This window comes from Malus sylvestris, chromosome 1 (assembly GCF_916048215.2).
Source record: "Malus sylvestris chromosome 1, drMalSylv7.2, whole genome shotgun sequence".
In the NCBI taxonomy this organism is placed as follows: domain Eukaryota; kingdom Viridiplantae; phylum Streptophyta; class Magnoliopsida; order Rosales; family Rosaceae; genus Malus; species Malus sylvestris.
The window spans coordinates 18,720,201-18,740,957 of NC_062260.1; the positions used below are offsets into that span (position 1 = coordinate 18,720,201).

The following is a 20,757-nucleotide window of genomic DNA, read 5'->3' on the forward strand; positions in this document are numbered from 1 at the left end:
ATACATGTCTATTAAAACCTGAATGTTTTACTCTTATGTGAATGGATTGATTTTTTTCTCCATTACACTAACGACATCTTATCCATTTATTTTGTGATAGGAATATGTCGAATTTGAATGAATTCGACTTCACCGCTTTGGAGGTCTATGTAAGAAGCTACCTCAAGTGGGTCCAAGATGTGAAGCTTAACCTCACTGCAAAGAATTTGCATCCAACCATTGAAGACAAGACGGACAACCCGATTGGCGAAGCTGAGAAAGCCACTGCCATGATCTTGATTCAAAGACACATTCATGATGCACTGTAAACTGAGTACCTTGCTGAGGAGGATCCACAAGCACTCTAGGTCACTTTGGCTAATCGTTTTCATCACCAAAAGGACATCTTCTTGCCTAAAGCATGACATAACTGGTAGCACTTGCGCTTCCAAGACTTTAAGTCGGTGAATGAATATAATTATGAAGTTTGTAGAATCTGATCACTTCTCAAGTTCTGTAACGAAACCTTGACCAAAGAATATCTCTTGGATAAGACCTATTCGACCTTCTCTGCTACTAATATTGTCCTGCAGCAACAATATAGGGCTAAGAAGTTCACTAAGTTTTCGGATTTGATCTCTGTTTTACTTTTCGCTGAAAAGCAGAATAAGTTGTTAATGAAAAATCATCAAGCTCGACCTACTGGGGCCACTGTTATGCCTGAAACACATTATAACACAAACCAACACCAATGGTAGAGGTGGCCAGAAGCTAGCCCGTCAAGGTCAACAGAGCCAAAGCCCATCTAAGGGAAGAAATCAAGCCCATAAGCGCCCTAACCTCGCTCCCAAGGCTCCAAACTTCAAGAATAAGGGCAAAACACCTGAAACCACAGATGCGAGCATGTGCTATCACTATGGTTCAAATGACCATTGGTTCCGTGTTTGCCAAGCTCCCCAGAAGGTTGTAGCTGAATATCATTCTCGTCGTAAAAAGTTTGAATCAAACTTTGTGCAAGTGGATGAACTGGAAAGTACCAAGATGGAGGTTTCTGACTTTCAGGAGGATACCACCCCTATGGAAGATTAAAATCTTAGACATGAATGATTTCTAGTTAAATTTTAGAATAATGGGGCCAAATTCCACCTAGTGGCCGAACCCCCCCCTTGTTTTTGGTTTAATTTTGAACAATTTTCCTTTATGTTTGGATTATTTATTGGTGATTTATTTTTGGATATTAAGTTTTATTCATTATCATCCTTGAATACTTGAATTATTTTGAATGGATATTTGTTTTAAGAACCTTTATGCATGTTGTCACGTCCGGACCCGAAGTCGGTAATAAAAACTCGAATCCGAATCTTAAACGCGAGTTAAAAGTAGAAATAAATAAAAGGAAATTGACATGGGTTGGAAAAATAAACTCTTCGTATTAAAATAACTCCAAAATCCTTACAGGGTGTACAAAAATAATAACTTAAAATCCTTAAACTTCTCCTCAATCACAACCTCAACTCTTCTAACACCTGTCTTGCCAAATAACATCTGTAAAATAATAGGTGAGGGGTGAGCAACAACCACCGTCGCTCAGTGAGTAGAATATGTAATATGTCAGTCAAGCAATGCCTTTTTACACACACTAGAAAATACAATAATAATATCAAAGCTTTAACCACGTAATTTCATATCAAATCATCCCTTTACGTGTTCATTACATCCTTCATAAATTGTAACTCACCACGCGACCCCTACTGGCCTTTCAACCCTAATGTCCCCGTGTGCAGTTTACATTTATCCCTCGGATTAATGCAACACTAAAGTTCTCGTGCTTCATGAACATATCCAAATAATCCACATATCACCATATTAATGATTCCAAAGGTACTTCAACAAATCCAACATGCTTGACTTAAAATAGATAGAGATTTATAAATAGATAAAACTCATGATAGTTTGTGGTTTTCATTTATCAGAAAATAAGAATATTTTGAAACACATTACATAAACCACTCAACTCGATAATCCAAGCTTTGGCAAGACAACCCAACTAACATCTCCGCACACCTCAAACTAGCTTTCCCTTTTTCTTTTCTTTCTAAGCTATCACTCCAACGTATATATAAATATATACGCACAACACACACACACATATATATACACACACACACACACACACCAATCTCTACGTAATGCATGCTCTGCATGTTTCCTTCTTTTTATGCTCCAAAACCAATGGAGCAAAGCTCATATTTATAGTGAAATAGAACGGCTCCAAGACTTGAGGTCCAAGGAAAATATACAATAAAATATATGAAGTCCTATCCGTAAACTCCTATGTGTGTATGAAGGTAATAATTTTCTTGCAACACCTATTGTAGTATCAATATCTTAGTCACTAGTTATGCAAGGTGTCAATTGCATGTGTGCAAAGGATGACACATCCAGGTAAATAGCCTTGTAAAATCAGCACACTAGAGTGCTTACTAATCACGCATTTCTCTCTCCCAATATAATTAAGACTAGTACTGATAGGAGCTAGGCACATGGTATATAATAATAATATCAAATATTTACTTTTAAAATACGGGGTCTTACACATGTGACTGATTCAAATTAATTTTATTTTTATGTATGATTAGTGGGAAAGTTAATTGTCTGGCATACAGTGCAACCACACACACCATTTTGCGTGAACAAATCTATTTCACTAACTTCATACCTAAGAATGCACCTCTAACAACCCTCTTAGGCCTATCCAACCTGATTGAAGGAGACGGTAAGGCACGTATAATGTTGTCCAATGGTACAATTTTGATAATTGATGAGGCACTCTATTCTCCACGTTTCGGAAGAACATTTTTGAGTTTCAAGGACATTAGAGATAATAATTACCACACTAAAACCTACGTAGAAAATGAAGTTGAAACTATGCGTATCACTTTCTACGAATATGGCTAGAAGCATATTCTGGAGAAGATGGAACGTATCCCGAGTGGTTTGTATGCTACAACCATGTATCCTATAGAAAGCCACTATGTGGCCGGCTATACCTCTGGGACCGGGCATGAAATTACACTTTGGCATGATCGTTTGGGACACCCTGGACGAACAGTGATGCGCCGTATCCTCAAATCATCACACGGGCATCCACTAACCTGAAGTTTAGGTAATTCAAGGAATCACATGTCAAACCTGCTCCATGGGAAATCTCATTATTAAGCCTTCTTATGACAAATTCGTTCGAATCCTCCTATTTTTCTATAAAGAATTCAAGGGGACATTTGTGGACCGATTGACCCTCCATGCTGACCATTTAGATATTTTTTTTTTTTGGTTGACACTTCCACAAGTTGATCACACGTGTGCTTGTTGTCCATAAAGAATGTTGCATTCTTCAAGCTGTTGGCTCAGGTTATCAAGATCAGGGCTCACCTTGATTATCCGATCAAATCTATTCGATTGGACAATGCCAGAGAATTCACATTTAAAACTTTTGATGACTATTGCCTGTCGATTGGGGTTGAAGTTGAACATCTAATACCCCATGTGCACACCCAGAATGGCCTGGTAGAGGCATTCATTAAACGCTTATAAATGATTGCTCGATCGTTGGTCCTATGTACCAAGCTCCCGATCGCTGAATGGGCCATGCAATATTGTACGCAGCCATATTGTTCTCCTGAGGCCTGTTGCAACCCAACCATATAGCACCCTTTAGTTGGTTACTAGATACGAACCCGACATATTGCATCTACGCGTTTTTTTGTTGTATGGTCTATGTGCCGATTTCACCGCTCTTACGTACAGATATAGAGCCTCAACGAAGAATGGGAATCTGTTTCGAATATGATTCTCCTTCAATCATTCATTACGTAGAACCTTTGACAGACGATCTGTTTAACGCTTGTTTCGGGGATTATCATTTCTAAAAGACAGTATTCTTGTCGTTAGGGAGAGATAAGAACGTCAACGTTCATGAAGAATGACGTGAATTATCATGGACGACTCCCACTTTGTCTCATTTAGATTCTTGCAATGCTCAGTTTGATACTGAAATGTAGCGTATATTAGATCTTTAGGGTATAGCTCAAAGCATGATAGATGCTTTCACCGATATAGTGCGAGTGACAATATCACAAATTCCAGCTGCGAATGTGCCTGCAAATATGGATGTACCAAATGTACAACGAACTTACCTCGTGGAGGCCTAGGACGCCACTTTGGCCGATCCACGTACATTAGTAGCTAGCTAATCATCTGCTCTTACACACAAGCATGGTATATCACTTGGTTCAAATGATTCACACCCCCAGAAGAGGAAACCCAAGGAACTGGCCCCTGAAGAGCCTTTCGTGAATCCGACTGTTGCCTACTTATTTTGTTTAACTCATAACGAAATTCTAGATTACGAAAGCGTCCTTGAAGAGACGAATCTACCCCCCGAGAATCGTGAGATTTCGGTCCATTATGCTAGCTTGGATGATGTTTGGTGTAGAAATGAGATGATCATCAACAATGCATTAGCATATACAGTAGCTACTGAGATCATGTTGAGCGATGACATTGAACCTTGTTCTTCAGAGGTAGTCTCAGAGCCTTCTGGGCAATGGCTATGAGTTGAGCATGGTTAATGGGGAACTGGCATCTCATCTCGGTCTTCCTAAACCTCATCATAAAATCCTCTGTGGACTTATGTTCATATTGCTTCACTTCCACCAAATCATTAATGGTCATCTCAGGTTCCACCCTATAGAATTGCTCATGAAAAGACATCTCCATTTGTCCCCAGTTAGCAATGGAATTAAGGGGTAATAGAGAGCACCATTGGGAAGCCAATCCCACTAGCGAGTTCCCAAACAATCTCATTTTGTAGTTGGGGTTGTCCTCGAACGCCACACAGTGATTTAAAAATTTGAAAATGTGATATCTGGAAGATACATTACAGTCTTCTTTGCTGAAAGTTGGGAACGTGGGCATTTTGAAATTGAGAAGGAAAATATTTTGCTCATCAACATACTCAGGATAAGGCTTCTGATATGTTATTCTAAACATCGGGCGGGCTTGAGGTTGAGCATTATGTACCACCATCCGTCTTAACTCTGCCAAATCATTCCTGAGTTGTTGATTGGCCATATTATTATGTGGGGGATAAGAAGTCCCCCACTTCGGGCCATGGTCAATGCCCAAGAAAGCTTCTCTCTGTATGTTAGGCTGCCTTCATCTAACTTCTCATTCTCCTTTATTAGCTAATGGTGGTGGCCTGTAATGATGAAGTTTTCCCCCAGCAGTGGATAAACATTTCCCACTTTTTTCTCCAACCGAGTTAGATGCACCGATCTTTGGTATTTCTTGCTCGATTTGCCTCTTAACATTTGGTGGTGGTGGGAGAAAATCAGGCAAGCCTATCTCTTGAAACTCCACATTAGGGTCTTCTTGATGATTGGTTTAAGCCCCTTCCTTCTTTTTTCCTTTGTTCTTTAATTCTTCAAGTAAGGGAAACTAAGGAACTGCTAGCTCTTTTTCTAGGCTCGTCTCCACGACTCCTTCATTGGCTTAGCCATCTTTGTCGTGGAGTATTCTAACTCCAACTTTCTTTGTAGCATTCTTGTTAAAGAACACAACCTGCTAACCTTTCGTCTGGTTTCTAGAGAAATCTTCTCCAAACTTTTCAATACTTGCATCATGGTGGCTTGCAAATCTTCATTAGTGACCTTTTCACCCGACTTCTCAGAAAAGGTTAGGCTTTCTATGATCCCAGGGTCGTGTGGTGAAGGAAAGTCTTATGGGTGATCATGTCTACTTTTGGCGGGCAAAGAGGTTGCCCAAATTCTTCATTCCACCTGAATGTTCAATCCTTTGTTCGTCTTCGTATACAATACTACAAACTATATCCCACTGGGCGTGCCAAAATTATGGGTTGTTTTTTGTTGTGAAATTGTTTGATTGAAAGAGTTCTGTCAAAAAGAGGTGAAACGCTGCTCAATACCCGGTATGTCTATCTGTACATGATTTTGGGGGTTTTGTGAGAGACTAGGAATTATGCGAGCATTTGGTTTTTATTTATGAGATTTCTGAACAAAATTATAAATACTTTAGAGATTGGGAGACAAAACCCACAAATTCAAATCAGACCAAAAATAAATAAAAATTTAACGACTTAAAGATCAAACTCCAAAAGGGTATTAAATACAAGGCTTATTTGATCGATTGGATGTGAAAGTTTTGAGCTTTAAAGAAGCAAAGGATGAGAGTTTTTAACCAAGCACAATCATCCATGTCTTAGGATGTTAATTCCTTTGTACCGAAAAAGAAATTACTTGGGAAGCAGAAAGTTGCCACTTTTATTATTTAAATGACAGTATGCAGGAAAAATCCTTTTTTGATGCCATATACAGAGGAGTTGATTACACTACAGTATTCTATAACTAGCTTTGAAAAACAACTTTAAGCTTTGATTATGTGTTCTCATAACCTCCTGCTCTGTAAACGATCTGTGTCCCATTTCGCCTCAAGATTTGTGCTTGGTTTTCTTTGTCTGGTTCTGTATCAAAATTGAGTGTAATTTGTTTGTAAGAATCGGGTGAGAGTGGTAATGGATTTATAGTGAAATTTGAGAGAGTTGGAGTGGATTATAGTGAGATATTTTGGGTTTTGAAGTTCAAAGTTGGGTTTTGATTGCATACCAATTGTTGCATGATATATTTTGCCATATTGGCAAGATATTGTGCCAATGAGTACCTATCTTTTAAAATTGGTACAAGTTAAATGTATCTTGAAAATATTTGTAGTACTTTAAAGAGTCTTGAATATACCCATAATTTGGCTGTTTAATTCCTGTTTGAACTGTCTTTGGTTGAATGCAGGCGCCATGACCACCTCTCAAATACGTTTTTCTATTTGTGTAAGCCTTTTCACTTTTTCTGAAATCAAATTTCTTTCTATGTAATTTGCATGTTAGGTGGAAGACTTGGTCTCTGAAAAATTTCTGTTTTTCGATTGTGTTTCTTGCTGGAATTTGAATGCCGATATGGTTATTCGTAGGCATTTTTTTGGTATTTATAGGATACTGATTGTATTATGCATTGCATGGTAGGTGGGAGGTAATATTTGGGTGTTTTGTTACCGGGTGTTTCCATCAATGGGGATAAGATACAGGAAAACTGGACGTTTTCAAATTTTGACCGAACTTATCTACTAGAGGGAAAACTGGATATGATCATGACCAGGTGTTTGACTAAACACATCTTTTTTGTAATAATGCTTTTACATGTTTTTAACTGCACTTTTTTAATTTCCTATCATTTTGATGTTTTTTTGTTGTTGTATTTTAATAGCAAAGGATAAGCATGATGTTGCTTGGTTTTGGCTGGAGAAAGGGAAGCCACATGAATGCCCAGTTTGCACACAATAGTTTGTGGTAAGTGAAGACTTGAACTTGATGTGATAGAATTTTTTTTGTTTTTTTCCAGCTCCCTATGACTTTTATGTTATTATTTGGATTATGATCTAATGGCAAGTGGTTGGAACTATTGGTAGTGTTTTGAAGGAACAAGAAGACACATAATAGAACTTGAATGGGAAGAAGAAAGAAGAAAGCCAGCTTTTCAACTGATAAACTAAAATCAATCCCCTCAATCTCCTCATCGGCGGTGGCGGCGACGACTACCAGGTTCACTTTTTTTAATTTCATTTTAATTTTTGCTCTTTTTAGTTGATTTAAAAAATGAAAAATCTGTTAGGTTTTTTGGCTCGTCAAAGTGGGAGAGAGGAGCATGCGATTTCATGCAGGATTGCCTGATAGTTTTTGGGCAGAGGTTGTTAATCATGCAAGTTATTTGATTAACATATCACCATCTACAATTCTCGGTTTTAAGAGTGCATAAGAGGTATGGTCTGAGAAGCTAGTGGACTATTCCAAGCTCAGGGTGTTCGGCTGTAGTGCTTATGCACATATTCCAAGTGATGAATGGTCCAAGCTCAAACTGAAGTCTACACATTGCATATTCTTAGGTTTTAAGAAAGAAGTTAAGGGTTTTAGGCTTTGGGATATCAACAACAGGAAAAAGGTTGTCTGCCGATGTTGTCTTTGATGAGACAACCATGCCTCTTAATAAAGTCGAGAGTAGTAGGGAGAAGAATGATGATGCTGAAATTGAAGCAACAAAGATTCTGTTAATCAGTTCAAATGAAGAAGAAGCTCAGGTGGAGCAAATCGAGCAAGAGGCCGAATCTGATGGTTTTGAGGAAGAAAAAGAGCATCAGCATTGTTCACCAGTTAGGAATCAGGTGGAGTAAGAAACATGGCATATTGAAGGCACTCTAATCCGCCAGACATCCCAAAAGGTTCGAACTCCAACCAACAATCCACTTGCATTCTAGAGATGCATAGCACTAGACAAACCTAATCGAAACAAGAAGAAACTGGACAGGTTTGGGTTTGACCAAGACAAAGTTAATTATGCTCTTAACATTAGTCAAGGAGATCCGACAACTTATCGAGAAGCTATAGCAAGTGATGAGCAAGATAGTTGGATAAGTGCTATGACATAAGAAATGGAGTCTCTTTACAAGAACTTTGTTTGGGAATTGGTTCCTAAGCCCAAAGACAGAAAGCTAGTTGGATGCAAATGGGTATTTAGGAAAAATGAAGGACTGCATGAACAAGATGACGTGAGATTCAAAGCAAGGCTCGTGGCTAAGTGGGTACTCACAAAAGGAAGGGGTGGATTATGATGAGATCTTTTCACCTGCAGTCAAGCATACTTCTATCAAATTGCTTTTAGCAATGACAGCTCAACATGACATGAAGATTGAGCAAATGGATGTGAAGACAACGTTTCTTCATGGGGAACTAGAGGAGACGATTTTCATGGCTCAACCAGAAGGGTTTGTTGAATTTGGGAAAGATAACCTAGTATGTCAGTTAAGGAAGTCCTTGTATGGCCTGAAACAGTTTCCAAGGCAGTGGTACAAGAGGTTTGATTCCTTCATGCTGAAAATCAATTTTAGAAGATGTTTATATGACTGTTGCATTTACTATCATGTGTTCCAAGATGGGATGATCATATTGCTATTGCTATATGTGGATGACATGCTAATTACTTGTTAAGACAAGTCTAGAATTCAAGATTTGAATAAGATGTTGAGCGAGGAGTTTGACATGAAGGATCTAGGTGCTACGCAAAAGATCCTTGGCATGGAAATTCAGAAAGATAGGATCGCTGGAAGGATCTGGATATCACAAGCCAAGTATATTCATAAGGTTCTTGAGAAGTTCAACATGTAAGAAGCAAAGGTAGTTTCAACTCTTTTGGCGACTCACTTCAGGTTAAGTGGGCAACAGTGTCCTAAGTCCGAGGAAAAGCAACAAGTAATAGAGAAGGTGCCTTATGCTAATGTCGTGGGCTGCCTTATGTATGCAATGGTATGTAAAGGTCCCGACATAGCTCAAGCAATCAGTATCGTTTCCAGATACATGGGAGATCCAGGAAAGTAAGCAGGGTGGTTATCTTGAAGTGGTTATGTACAACACCTTGATTAATGCACTAGGGAAGGCTAGCAGGATTGATGAAGTAAACAAGCTCTTTGAGCAGATGAAGAGTAGTGGAATAAATGCTGATGTTGTCACTTTTAATACACTTATTGAAGTTCATAGCAAAGCAGGTCGGCTAAAAGATGCATATATGCTTTTGATAATGATGCTCAAATCAGGCTGCACCCCGAACCATGTTATTGACACGACTTTAGATTTTCTGGGCAAGGAGATTGAGAAAATGAGGTACCAGAAGGCATCCATGGTGCGCAATAAGGATGACTGACCTTGATAAGAATTGTACACTTCAATTCAACTGTAGTTCAACCTGCTATGACTTTTGGCTCATAAATGTTAAATGAAAATTTGAAGGCCAAAAGTGTAGTCGTGTGTTGAGGTGCCTTTTCGACCTATAATCATGTCATGCTCAGCTTAGGTCATTTCTAGAGGTGAAACTCCAGGTCAGTACCTACTAAACGGTTAGAATGTAACGTAACTCAATATTTGTTTTTCTTCCAAAACTCAGAAATATAATTGAGCTTTGTTAAGCTAGAAGGTAGATTATTTGATTCTGGTAGTGATTTATGCAAATTTGATTAATGCACTAGGGAAGGCTAGCAGGATTGATGAAGTAAACAAGCTCTTTGAGCAGATGAAGAGTAGTGGAATAAATGCTGATGTTGTCACTTTTAATACACTTATTGAAGTTCATAGCAAAGTATTGGAGTATAAATGTATTTGCTGTGGTAGTTTCATTATAACAAAGTGTAGGATCTAATGTAAACCTTTGGATCATATTCCAATTGGTATTTAGATTAGATTAGATTAGAATGAGTCATAGCTCATGACATGTGCAAGCATCTTACATGATGACTTAGAAATGAATGGTTGTGATGGACTTGTAATGTTGTGAGAGAGTAAAGTTGTTTCTTACTCCTCCAACGTTAAATCATGCTTGTTGAGCTCTTTGCTTAAGAACAAGTTGAATACACTGAAATCTTGAAGAAAGCTCTGCTCTCTGTGTGTGTGTGCATTTTACTGTTCCATTGAATCTACCAGAAAATCAAACACTAATATGGCCTCAGAGCCAGGTTGGATCTCAATTTGGGCGTGAATCTGTGACAAGGGTTGCAGCTAAGGAACTCGACAGAGAATCGAGTTTGCTGCGATTGAAGAACAATCTGAAAATCACTGGGTAACTCGATAACAAGTCTAATATGGCTGGATCGAGTGGTGCTGATCTTCGAGCACCGATTTTCAATGGGGAAAACTTTGATTTCTGGCAGATAAAGATGAAGACTATTTTCAGATCTCACGATCTGTGGGATATGGTTGAAATGGGGTATAATCCTCCAGTGAAGAAAGAAGACGAAGAACTCACTGCTGCTGAGCTAAAGCGGCTGAAGGAGAACATGATCAAGGATGCTAAGGCTCTCGGGATTATTCAAGGTTCTGTGTCCGATGAAATTTTCCCACGAATCGCTATTCTGGAAACAGCAAAAGAGGCCTGGGATATACTGAAGCAAGAGTTTATTGGAGATAAACAGGTGAGATCTGTGAAACTTCAAAGCTTAAGACGTGATTTTGAATATACACGAATGGGTGAACATGAATTATTTTCTGTGTATCTTGTGCGTTTGTTTGATCTCATTACGCAAATGAAAAGTTATGGTGAGAGTATTGGAAATCAAAGAATAGTGCAGAAATTATTGATTAGTCTTCCTAGATCCTATGATAGTATTGTAGCTGTGATTGAGAATACACGGGATTTGGAGACAGTTGATGTGCAGGATGTAGTTGCCACTCTAAAAGGGTTTGAGCAAAGAATTGAGAGACACTCTGAAAATAGTACTGAAAAAGCCTTTGCTAGTTTAAGTATAGCTCCCAGGAAGAACAATTACAATGGCAATCAAAGTTTTAAACCCACAAAGAACTGGCAGACAAAGAGTAAGAAATGGGATAACAAATCTGTGCATCATCAAGGAAAATTTACTGGACCTTCTGATAATGTCAAGAATGCTTGTAAGTACTGTGATAAACTTCATTTTGGAGAGTGTTGGTTTAAGGGAAAACCAAGGTGCCATAACTGTGATAAGCCAGGGCATTTTGTTAAGGATTGCAGGTCAAAGAAGGTTACTCAACAGGCCAATTATGTCAAACAAGTGGAGAACAATCCAACCATGTTCTATGTGTGTATGGCTGCTGCAGTGAAGAAGGGAGAAGATGTTTGGTATGTTGATAGTGGCTGCAGTAATCACATGACAGGAAGAGAAGATTTACTGGAGAACATTGATAGAAGTGTTATTGCCAAAGTTGAGATGGGCACAGGGGAGTTGGTTAATGTAGTTGGAAAAGGAGAGTTAATGGTTGCAACTAATCAAGGCAAACGGTACATCAAGGAGATCATGTTAGTACCTGGTTTAAAGGAGAATCTATTGAGCGTGGGACAAATGATGGAGCATGGATATTATCTTGTGTTTGGGGGAATTGAAGTCAGAATTTATGAAGACTTTACATGCTCTAATCTGGTTGTTAAAATTCCTATGAAGGGAAATCGAAGCTTTCCTTTGAAGTTGCAACCAGGAATACAAATGGCTATGAGGGCAGGTGTTAAACAAGCAGCTGAGATATGGCATAGAAGACTCGGGCATCTAAATATGAAAGCTCTCATGCAACTTCAAGAGCAGGACATGGTGACTGGTTTACCTGAGCTCAGAATGAATTTCACAGTATGTGAGGGATGTGCTATTGGAAAGCATTCTAGAGATGCTTTTCCTAAAGAAACAAATTGGAGAGCTGCACTACCATTGGAGTTAATACATACTGATATATGTGGACCAATGCAAACACTTACCAAAGCTGGAAACAAGTATTTCATCACTTTCACAGACGATTGTACCAGAATGGGATGGGTCTATTTTCTGAGAAACAAGTCTGAAGCATTTGGCATATTTAAAAGGTTCAAGGCAACTGTTGAATTACAAAGTGGATTCAAAGTGAAGAAATTAAGGAGTGACAGGGGATGGGAGTATACTTCTCTGGAATTCTCTCAGTATTGTGAGGATCTTGGCCTAGAAAGACAACTCACAGTGGCCTATTCTCCTCAACAGAATGGTGTTGCTGAGAGAAGAAATAGGACCATTGTAGAAATGGCTAAATGCATGATGTTGGAGAAAGGGATTCCATTTGAATTTTGGGCAGAAGCAGTTAACACTGCAGTCTACATTCTCAATAGATGTCCTACCAAGGTGTTGCATAAGAAGACTCCATTTGAAGCTTACAGTGGAAGAAAGCCTGGAGTAAAACACTTAAAAGTGTTTGGATCCTTATGTTATGCACAGGTTCCATCACAGATAAGGCAGAAACTGGATGCAACAAGTGTAATGTGCATATTCCTTGGCTATGGAACGTGTGAAAAGGGTTACAGGTTGTTCAATCCTAAAACTAACAAGGTTGTTATTTCTAGAGATGTAATCTTTGATGAGAACTCTTGTTGGGATTGGAAATCTGGTAATAAGAAGACTATGTCCATCTCAGTTCCAAGTGATGTTGATGGAAGCAAAGAGAATGAGGCTGAAACTGTTGAAGATGATGCAGTATTTGAATGCACAGAATTACTACAGGAACAACATGAGCAAGTTATTGCTTCTTCTTCAAGACAAGAAGAGAAAATGGATCATACCAGTTCACAAATGTATGATCATACTCCATTAAGGTTCAGAAGCTTAAATGAAGTTTATGAAAGGTGCAATTTCTGTGTGATAGAACCTGAATGTTTTGAAGAAGCATCAGGAGATGAGGCTTGGAGAAAAGCTATGTCCACAGAGATTGAGATGATCGAAAAGAATGACACATGGGAGTTGGTCAAAAGGCCATTTGATAAACCTGTAATTGGTGTAAAATGGGTTTACAAAACAAAACTTAATCTGGATGGTTCAGTGCAGAAGAACAAGGCACGGCTAGTGGCTAAGGGTTATTCTCAAAAGCCCGGAGTGGACTTCAACGAGACCTTTGCACCTGTGGCAAGGCTTGACACCATTAGAACTCTAATTGCATTAGCAGCTCAAAAGGAATGGAAGTTGTTTCAATTGGATGTTAAGTCTGCATTCCTAAATGGTACACTGCATGAGGAAGTATATGTGGATCAACCACAGGGATTTGAAGTTCAAGGACAAGAAGATAAGGTCTACAAGTTGAAAAAGGCTTTATACGGTCTGAAACAAGCTCCCATAGCTTAGTATGATGAGATAGACAATTATTTCAATCGATCTGGTTTTGAGAAAAGTCAAAGTGAAGCTACTTTGTATACAAAGTTCAGTGATGCAGGTGTGCTTATTGTATCTCTGTATGTAGATGACATTATCTACACAGGGAATTCTGATGAAATGATTCAAGAATTTAAGAAGGATATGATGAAGCAATATGAGATGTCAGATCTGGGATTGTTACATCACTTCCTTGGTCTGGGCATAATTCAAACAGATAAGAGTATATTTATTCATCAGAAGAAATATGCCAAGTCACTACTTGAGAAATTTGGATTGAAAGAATGTAAAGCAGTAAAAACACCACTTGTAGTTGATGACAAGTTATCTAAGGAAGATGGAAGTGAGGATGCTGATGAAAGTTTGTACAGGACAGTGGTTGGTAGTCTGTTATACCTGACAGCTACTAGACCTGATCTAATGTATGCATCATGTTTGCTGGCAAGGTTCATGCACAAACCCACTAGGAAACACATGGGGACAGCTAAAAGAGTCTTGAGATATGTGCAAGGCACATTGGATTTTGGAATCGAATATGTGAAAGGAAAAACTGCTGTGTTGATAGGCTACTGTGATAGTGATTGGGCAGGAAGCTTGGATGACATGAAGAGCACCTCAGGCTATGCATTTAGTTTAGGTTCAGGAGTGTTTTCTTGGGCTTCTGTTAAACAATGCAGTGTGGCTTTATCTACTGCAGAGGCCGAGTATGTAAGTGCTGCAGAAGCTACAACACAAGCAATGTGGTTGAGGTTTGTTTTATCTGATTTTGGAGAAGAGCAAGTGGAGGCTACACCTCTGTTGTGTGACAACACTTCTGCCATAGCCATGTCTAAGAATCCAGTGTTTCATCATAAAACCAGGCATATTAATCGGAGGTATCATTTCATAAGAGATGCCATTCAAGACGGGACAATTGAACTGCATTATTGCAGCACAGAGGAGCAATTGGCAGACATCTTTACCAAGGCTCTTCCTAAGGATCGATTCGAATACTTGAGAACTGCTCTTGGTGTGAAATCAGCAAAACATTTAGAAGGGAGTATTGGAGTATAAATGTATTTGCTGTGGTAGTTTCATTATAACAAAGTGTAGGATCTAATGTAAACCTTTGGATCATATTCCAATTGGTATTTAGATTAGATTAGATTAGAATGAGTCATAGCTCATGACATGTGCAAGCATCTTACATGATGACTTAGAAATGAATGGTTGTGATGGACTTGTAATGTTGTGAGAGAGTAAAGTTGTTTCTTACTCCTCCAACGTTAAATCATGCTTGTTGAGCTCTTTGCTTAAGAACAAGTTGAATACACTGAAATCTTGAAGAAAGCTCTGCTCTCTGTGTGTGTGTGCATTTTACTGTTCCATTGAATCTACCAGAAAATCAAACACTAATATATGTTTTTGATAATGATGCTCAAATCAGGCTGCACCCCGAACCATGTTATTGACACGACTTTAGATTTTCTGGGCAAGGAGATTGAGAAAATGAGGTACCAGAAGGCATCCATGGTGCGCAATAAGGATGACTGACCTTGATAAGAATTGTACACTTCAATTCAACTGTAGTTCAACCTGCTATGACTTTTGGCTCATAAATGCTAAATGAAAATTTGAAGGCCAAAAGTGTAGTCGTGTGTTGAGGTGCCTTTTCGACCTATAATCATGTCATGCTCAGCTTAGGTCATTTCTAGAGGTGAAACTCCAGGTCAGTACCTACTAAACGGTTAGAATGTAACGTAACTCAATATTTGTTTTTCTTCCAAAACTCAGAAATATAATTGAGCTTTGTTAAGCTAGAAGGTAGATTATTTGATTCTGGTAGTGATTTATGCAAAAATTTGAATGATAATGTTACTACTGCGTATTAGTTTTCTTCTTTTATGTTAATGCATCCTGCTTTCACTATTTCCATTAAGAAGAACGTGCCTTGGATTCTAGCTTCGTTTCCTTATCAGTTTTCTAACCCAACCCAATTAAAACTACAATGCTTCGTCATAAACTATCTAGATAACTAGAAGTCTCTCAATAAAATGAATTATAGCTAAGAATCCCTAACAGATGTTTCTTGCCTCATTCTCTCTTTCGATTCTACCTTTTATTAAAAAAAAAAAAAATTAAACATGAAGTAAAAGCAGAAATATTTTGAACTGAAATTGTGAGAACTTTCCGTGTAATAGCAGAACTATGTAGCAGACTGGAAACTTAAATGCGTACACAAAAACTGCAAACTTGTTTTGATACTATTTTCCAGCAGATTCGGCTTTTCTCCTAATCTTACCTAACCTTTTAATCTCAACCATTTATGTACATCCTGTGGTTACTTCATAGTAGTTTATAAATTTTTTTACTCTTAAAAGCAAATATTTGGGCTGACAAACTCTGAAATTAAGAAGGGAAAAGAGGTAAAAACCGGGCATAGTGCAGCCATTGGAACTCTTAAGCGATGTTGCTATTAGGTTCTCCATACGATAGTTAGGTTTCTTCAATCCCGCTTCATTCTGTTTTTGCTTACGCTCGGAACATGGAAAAATTGTAGTAATTGGAATCCAAAAGCAAAACGAATTTGGCACAGGGTGAATTCAAGCTTGTACTTCCTGCAGTATATGTTATCAGAATCTGGAACGCATATCAGATTCTCATGTAAGATTTCGATAATTTTGTCTCTTATTGATTTCTTTTTAGAAAGGAAAACTTGTATGTTCCTTAGTTGGCTTGATCTTAGTATAAGAATAGGTAAAGATTAGGATAGAGTAGATATGGAGAGAAACCAGATTCGTTTTTCACCACGACGAAAGCTGAAAGAGAGTTCTTATGCCAAGACAAATTCATTTGAAAAGAATGAATAGACAAGTACTGTTTTATTGAACTACTATCAATGAAAGAGAGCATACGTGACATAAAATGTCAGACCATCTAAATAAAGACGACTTTCCTATGAAACTATGCCCCACTAATATGCAATATTCTGCCGTGAGAAAGTGGGCGAAGAAAAATGTTGGGATAATGATAGATTTGAGATCCATCTTAGCTCTACACTAGTCAACTCTTTTAGTCTAGGAATTCGATTAATGCTTTCTTAGCCAGTAGTCTATATATATTTAGGCACTCTTTTTAGCATCATACGCATCATGTTTAATCATATATACTGTTTTCGTTTGATTTATTCAATATAATGGCTATAAGTAAAGGGTGAATCGCCTCCCTATATTTAGGTCTCAAGAATTCTTATAAATTGGGTTCTGCTCAAGCTGCTAGACTACCGCAGCTAACCCAAACCAAGTTTCACACAAAACTGATACCATGGGGAATTACAAGTTCATTTCACCACTTCTCTTCTTCCCATATTTGTGCATGCATGCGATTGTTCTTAACTCATGTCTTAGTTTGGCCCTCGCCGGATCAAACGAGACAGATAAACTAGCCTTGCTTGAATTCAAGGCTAGGATAACTACAGACCCTTTTGGAGTCATGAGTTCGTGGAACGAAACAATCCATTTTTGCCAATGGCACGGTGTTACCTGTGGTCACCGCCACAAGAGGATCACAATATTGAGGCTGAGGTCCTTGAAGCTTGGAGGCTCCATACCGCCACATGTTGGAAATTTGAGTTTCCTCAGAGTGTTTACTCTCTCAAACAACAGCTTCAGCCATGAAATCCCTCCAGAAATTGGCCGTCTGCGCAGGCTGCAACTTTTGGCATTGTATAATAACTCACTGAGTGGAGAAATTCCCGCTAATTTATCAGGTTGCTCTGAACTCAACTACATATATCTTGACAACAATTTGTTAGAAGGTAGTATCCCTAAAGAGCTTGGCACCTTGTCAAAGCTAATAGAATTCATTATTGAACACAACCACCATACAGGAAGTATCCCTTACTCTTTTAGCAACATATCATCTCTTGAAGCATTTGGTGCAGTTTCTAATAGTTTAAGTGGCAGTATTCCAGATATCTTTGGTCGACTGACCAATTTTTATTTTCTTGGATTGGATGTAAATTACTTGTCTGGTATGATCCCTCCCTCAATTTTCAATGTCTCTTCTCTTGAAACCTTTGCTGTGGGATCTAATTACAACCTCCGAGGCACTTTTCCTTCAAACTTGGGCAATTCCTGTCCAAGACTCCAAATTTTTGCCATCGATCATAACCAATTTAGTGGAACTATACCTGTTTCAATATCTAATGCCTCAAATCTGTCTACGCTACAAATAGGCGGAAACCAACTGCATGGAGGAGTCCCCTCTTTGAAAAATTTACACAAGCTTGGGTGGTTTGATATTGTTTCGAACCATCTCCGAAGTGGGGGAATTGGTGATGATTTGAGCTTTCTTTGTGATTTGACTAATGCCACTGGTTTACAATACTTGCAAATTGATTCAAACAACTTTGGGGGCACGTTGCCTCAATGCTTATCCAACCTGTCTTCTTCACTTGTAATTTTCACTGCAGACTATAATAGTTTGTTTGGTAGTATCCCGAATGCGATGGAAAATCTGCATAACCTGGAAGGCTTATCGCTGTCTGGCAACCAGTTTTCAGGTCTCATCCCCCCTGAAATAGGAAGGCTTCCCAAATTATACGAAGTATATATGCAAAACAACTTGCTCTCTGGGAATGTTCCATCATCTTTTGGAAATTTAAGTCGATTAGCTGATCTGCATCTCGAGGATAACAACCTTCAGGGCACCATCCCTTCAACTTTATCTCAGTGTCCCAATTTGTTGAACTTAACTCTTGGTGGTAACAATTTCATTGGTATCATACCCCCAAAATTAATTCGTCAGTCTTCATATGTTCATTTGGATTTTTCTCGAAACCATTTGACTGGCTTTCTTCCCATGGAAGTCGGACAACTGATAAATCTAGAGCATTTTGATGTTTCTGGAAACCTGTTGTCTGGTGAAATTCCTGCAAGTCTTGGAAGTTGTAAAACCATACAGTTTCTTTACTTGCAAGAAAACTTCTTCCAAGGGACAATTCCATCAGAGTTGAGTTCACTAAGAGGTATTGAAACCTTATCTCTCGCTCGCAATAACTTGTCAGGGACAATTCCAAAATTCTTGGAGAATTTTCCATTTCTGCAATCTTTGAATCTGTCTTATAACAATTTAGAGGGCATGGTACCAATGGAAGGTATTTTTCGGAATGCAACTGCCACATCAGTCCAAGGGAATACAAAGCTTTGTGGGGGCATACCAGAGTTTCAATTGCCAAAATGCGAATTTCGACATTCCAGCAAAAGGGGGTTGAGCCTAACCTTGAAACTGGTAATCTCTCTCCTTTGTGGGCTTTCTGGAGCCTTTTTTTCATTTGCCGTTTTGTACCTTTGTTGCTTCCGGAGGAAAAAAAAGGAGGATCCTTCGAGTGATTCTGAAAAATTTCCTAAGGTGTCTTACCAAAATCTTCTTAAAGCTACTGATGGATTCTCTTCTGCCAATTTGATTGGTATGGGAAGTTTTGGGTCAGTTTATAAAGGATTACTTGATCAATGTGAAACAACAATTGCTATCAAGGTACTCAACCTCGATCGACACGGAGCTGCCAAAAGTTTCATTGCTGAGTGTGAGGCTTTGAAAAATATTAGACACCGTAACCTTGTGAAGGTACTTTCTGCATGCTCCGGATTTGACTATCGTGGTTCTGATTTCAAGGCCTTAATTTACGAGTTCATGGTGAATGGGAGCTTAGAAGAATGGTTGCATCCAGCTCAGACAAGTATTGATACGAATCAGAGGCCAAGGAGCTTAACTTTTTCGCAGAGGTTGAACATTGCGATAGATGTTGCAATGGCATTGGATTATCTCCATCATCAGTGTCATGTGCCAATAGTTCATTGTGACCTCAAACCCAGCAATGTTCTTCTCGACAATGATATGATTGGACATGTAGGTGACTTTGGGTTGGCGAGATTCCTTCCAAGAACTCTTGAAGATGGTTTTGGTAATCAGTCAAGCTCCATCGGAGTTAAAGGAACAATCGGTTATACTCCTCCAGGTAAAACGTACTCACTTTCTTTTCCCTTTTTTTCAGTATTCATCTATCATTCAGATTTTTTTTATGTATTAAAATAAAAACATTTGCACAAATGTAGAGTATGGTATGGGGCATGAAGTGTGGCCACAAGGTGACGTGTATAGTTACGGCATTCTCCTGCTGGAAATGTTTACAGGAAAAAGGCCAACCGGTGACATGTTCGGAGGATCTTCAAATCTTTACAACTTTGTCAAGGCAGCTCTGCCTGAGCAGGTGTTAGATATTGTGGATCCGGTTCTTATTCAAGAAAAAGGGGAAGGGGAGATGAGTGGAAACCAGCATCTAACTGAGGCTAGCACAAGGATTCGCATGAAAGTTGAAGAGAGCTTGGTTTCAATCTTAGGAGTTGGTGTTGCATGCTCTGCAGACATGCCTGGGGAAAGGTTGGACATCACTGATGCTATGGCTGAGATGTGTCGGATCAGAAACAAACTTCGAGCAGATAAAATGTTGGATTAGAATAAGCATACTGTTAAGTATTAGCATGTACGTAATAATCTTGTTTCCTTATGTGGAAGTCGAAGTTCTTAGATTTGCTTCAATAAAAACAGTATAGTTGATAACTTGTCTGACAGACTTCAGTCCATTTACTATTTCGTACCATTGAGTTATACTTAAATGCATTTGGCGTAGGGTGAATTCAAGCTCATACTTCTTGTAGTATATATTATCAGAATCTGGAACGAGTATTAGATTCGCATGTCAAGATTTCGTAACTTGTATCTTATCGATTTCTTTTTTTAAATGGAAAACTTGTATGTTCTAGAGCAAACCCATTCGGTCTTGACTCCCGCAAGGTCTTTTTTATCCATGAAATATCAGAGCATTAGGATTAGATTCAAAGGGAAACCCATAAGGGTATTTTGTTCTAGAGCAAACCCATTCGGTCTTGACTCCCATAAGGTCTTTTCTATGTTCCTTTGCCTTGTAGTTTATTACTTCCG

The 20,757-nt window shown here is 38.6% G+C and overlaps 2 protein-coding genes across 2 annotated transcripts in view; both read left to right on the plus strand.

Annotated features, from left to right (window-relative positions):
* LOC126622562 (pentatricopeptide repeat-containing protein At4g01570-like) overlaps positions 1–9,960 on the plus strand; it is a 34,231-nt gene extending 24,271 nt beyond the window's left edge. Inside the window, exon 2 of the mRNA XM_050291350.1 lies at positions 9,840–9,960. The gene's annotated coding sequence lies outside the window, so the exon portion shown is untranslated. The remainder of the gene's footprint in view (positions 1–9,839) is intronic.
* Positions 1–20,424, plus strand: part of LOC126622595 (receptor kinase-like protein Xa21) — a 28,876-nt gene extending 8,452 nt beyond the window's left edge. The window contains exons 2-4 of the mRNA XM_050291371.1: positions 18,785–19,047; positions 19,168–19,774; positions 19,872–20,424. Coding sequence (XP_050147328.1) covers positions 18,785–19,047; positions 19,168–19,774; positions 19,872–20,272 — 1,271 coding nt within the window. The 3' untranslated portion in view covers positions 20,273–20,424. The remainder of the gene's footprint in view (positions 1–18,784; positions 19,048–19,167; positions 19,775–19,871) is intronic.
* Positions 20,425–20,757: the final 333 nt, after the last annotated feature.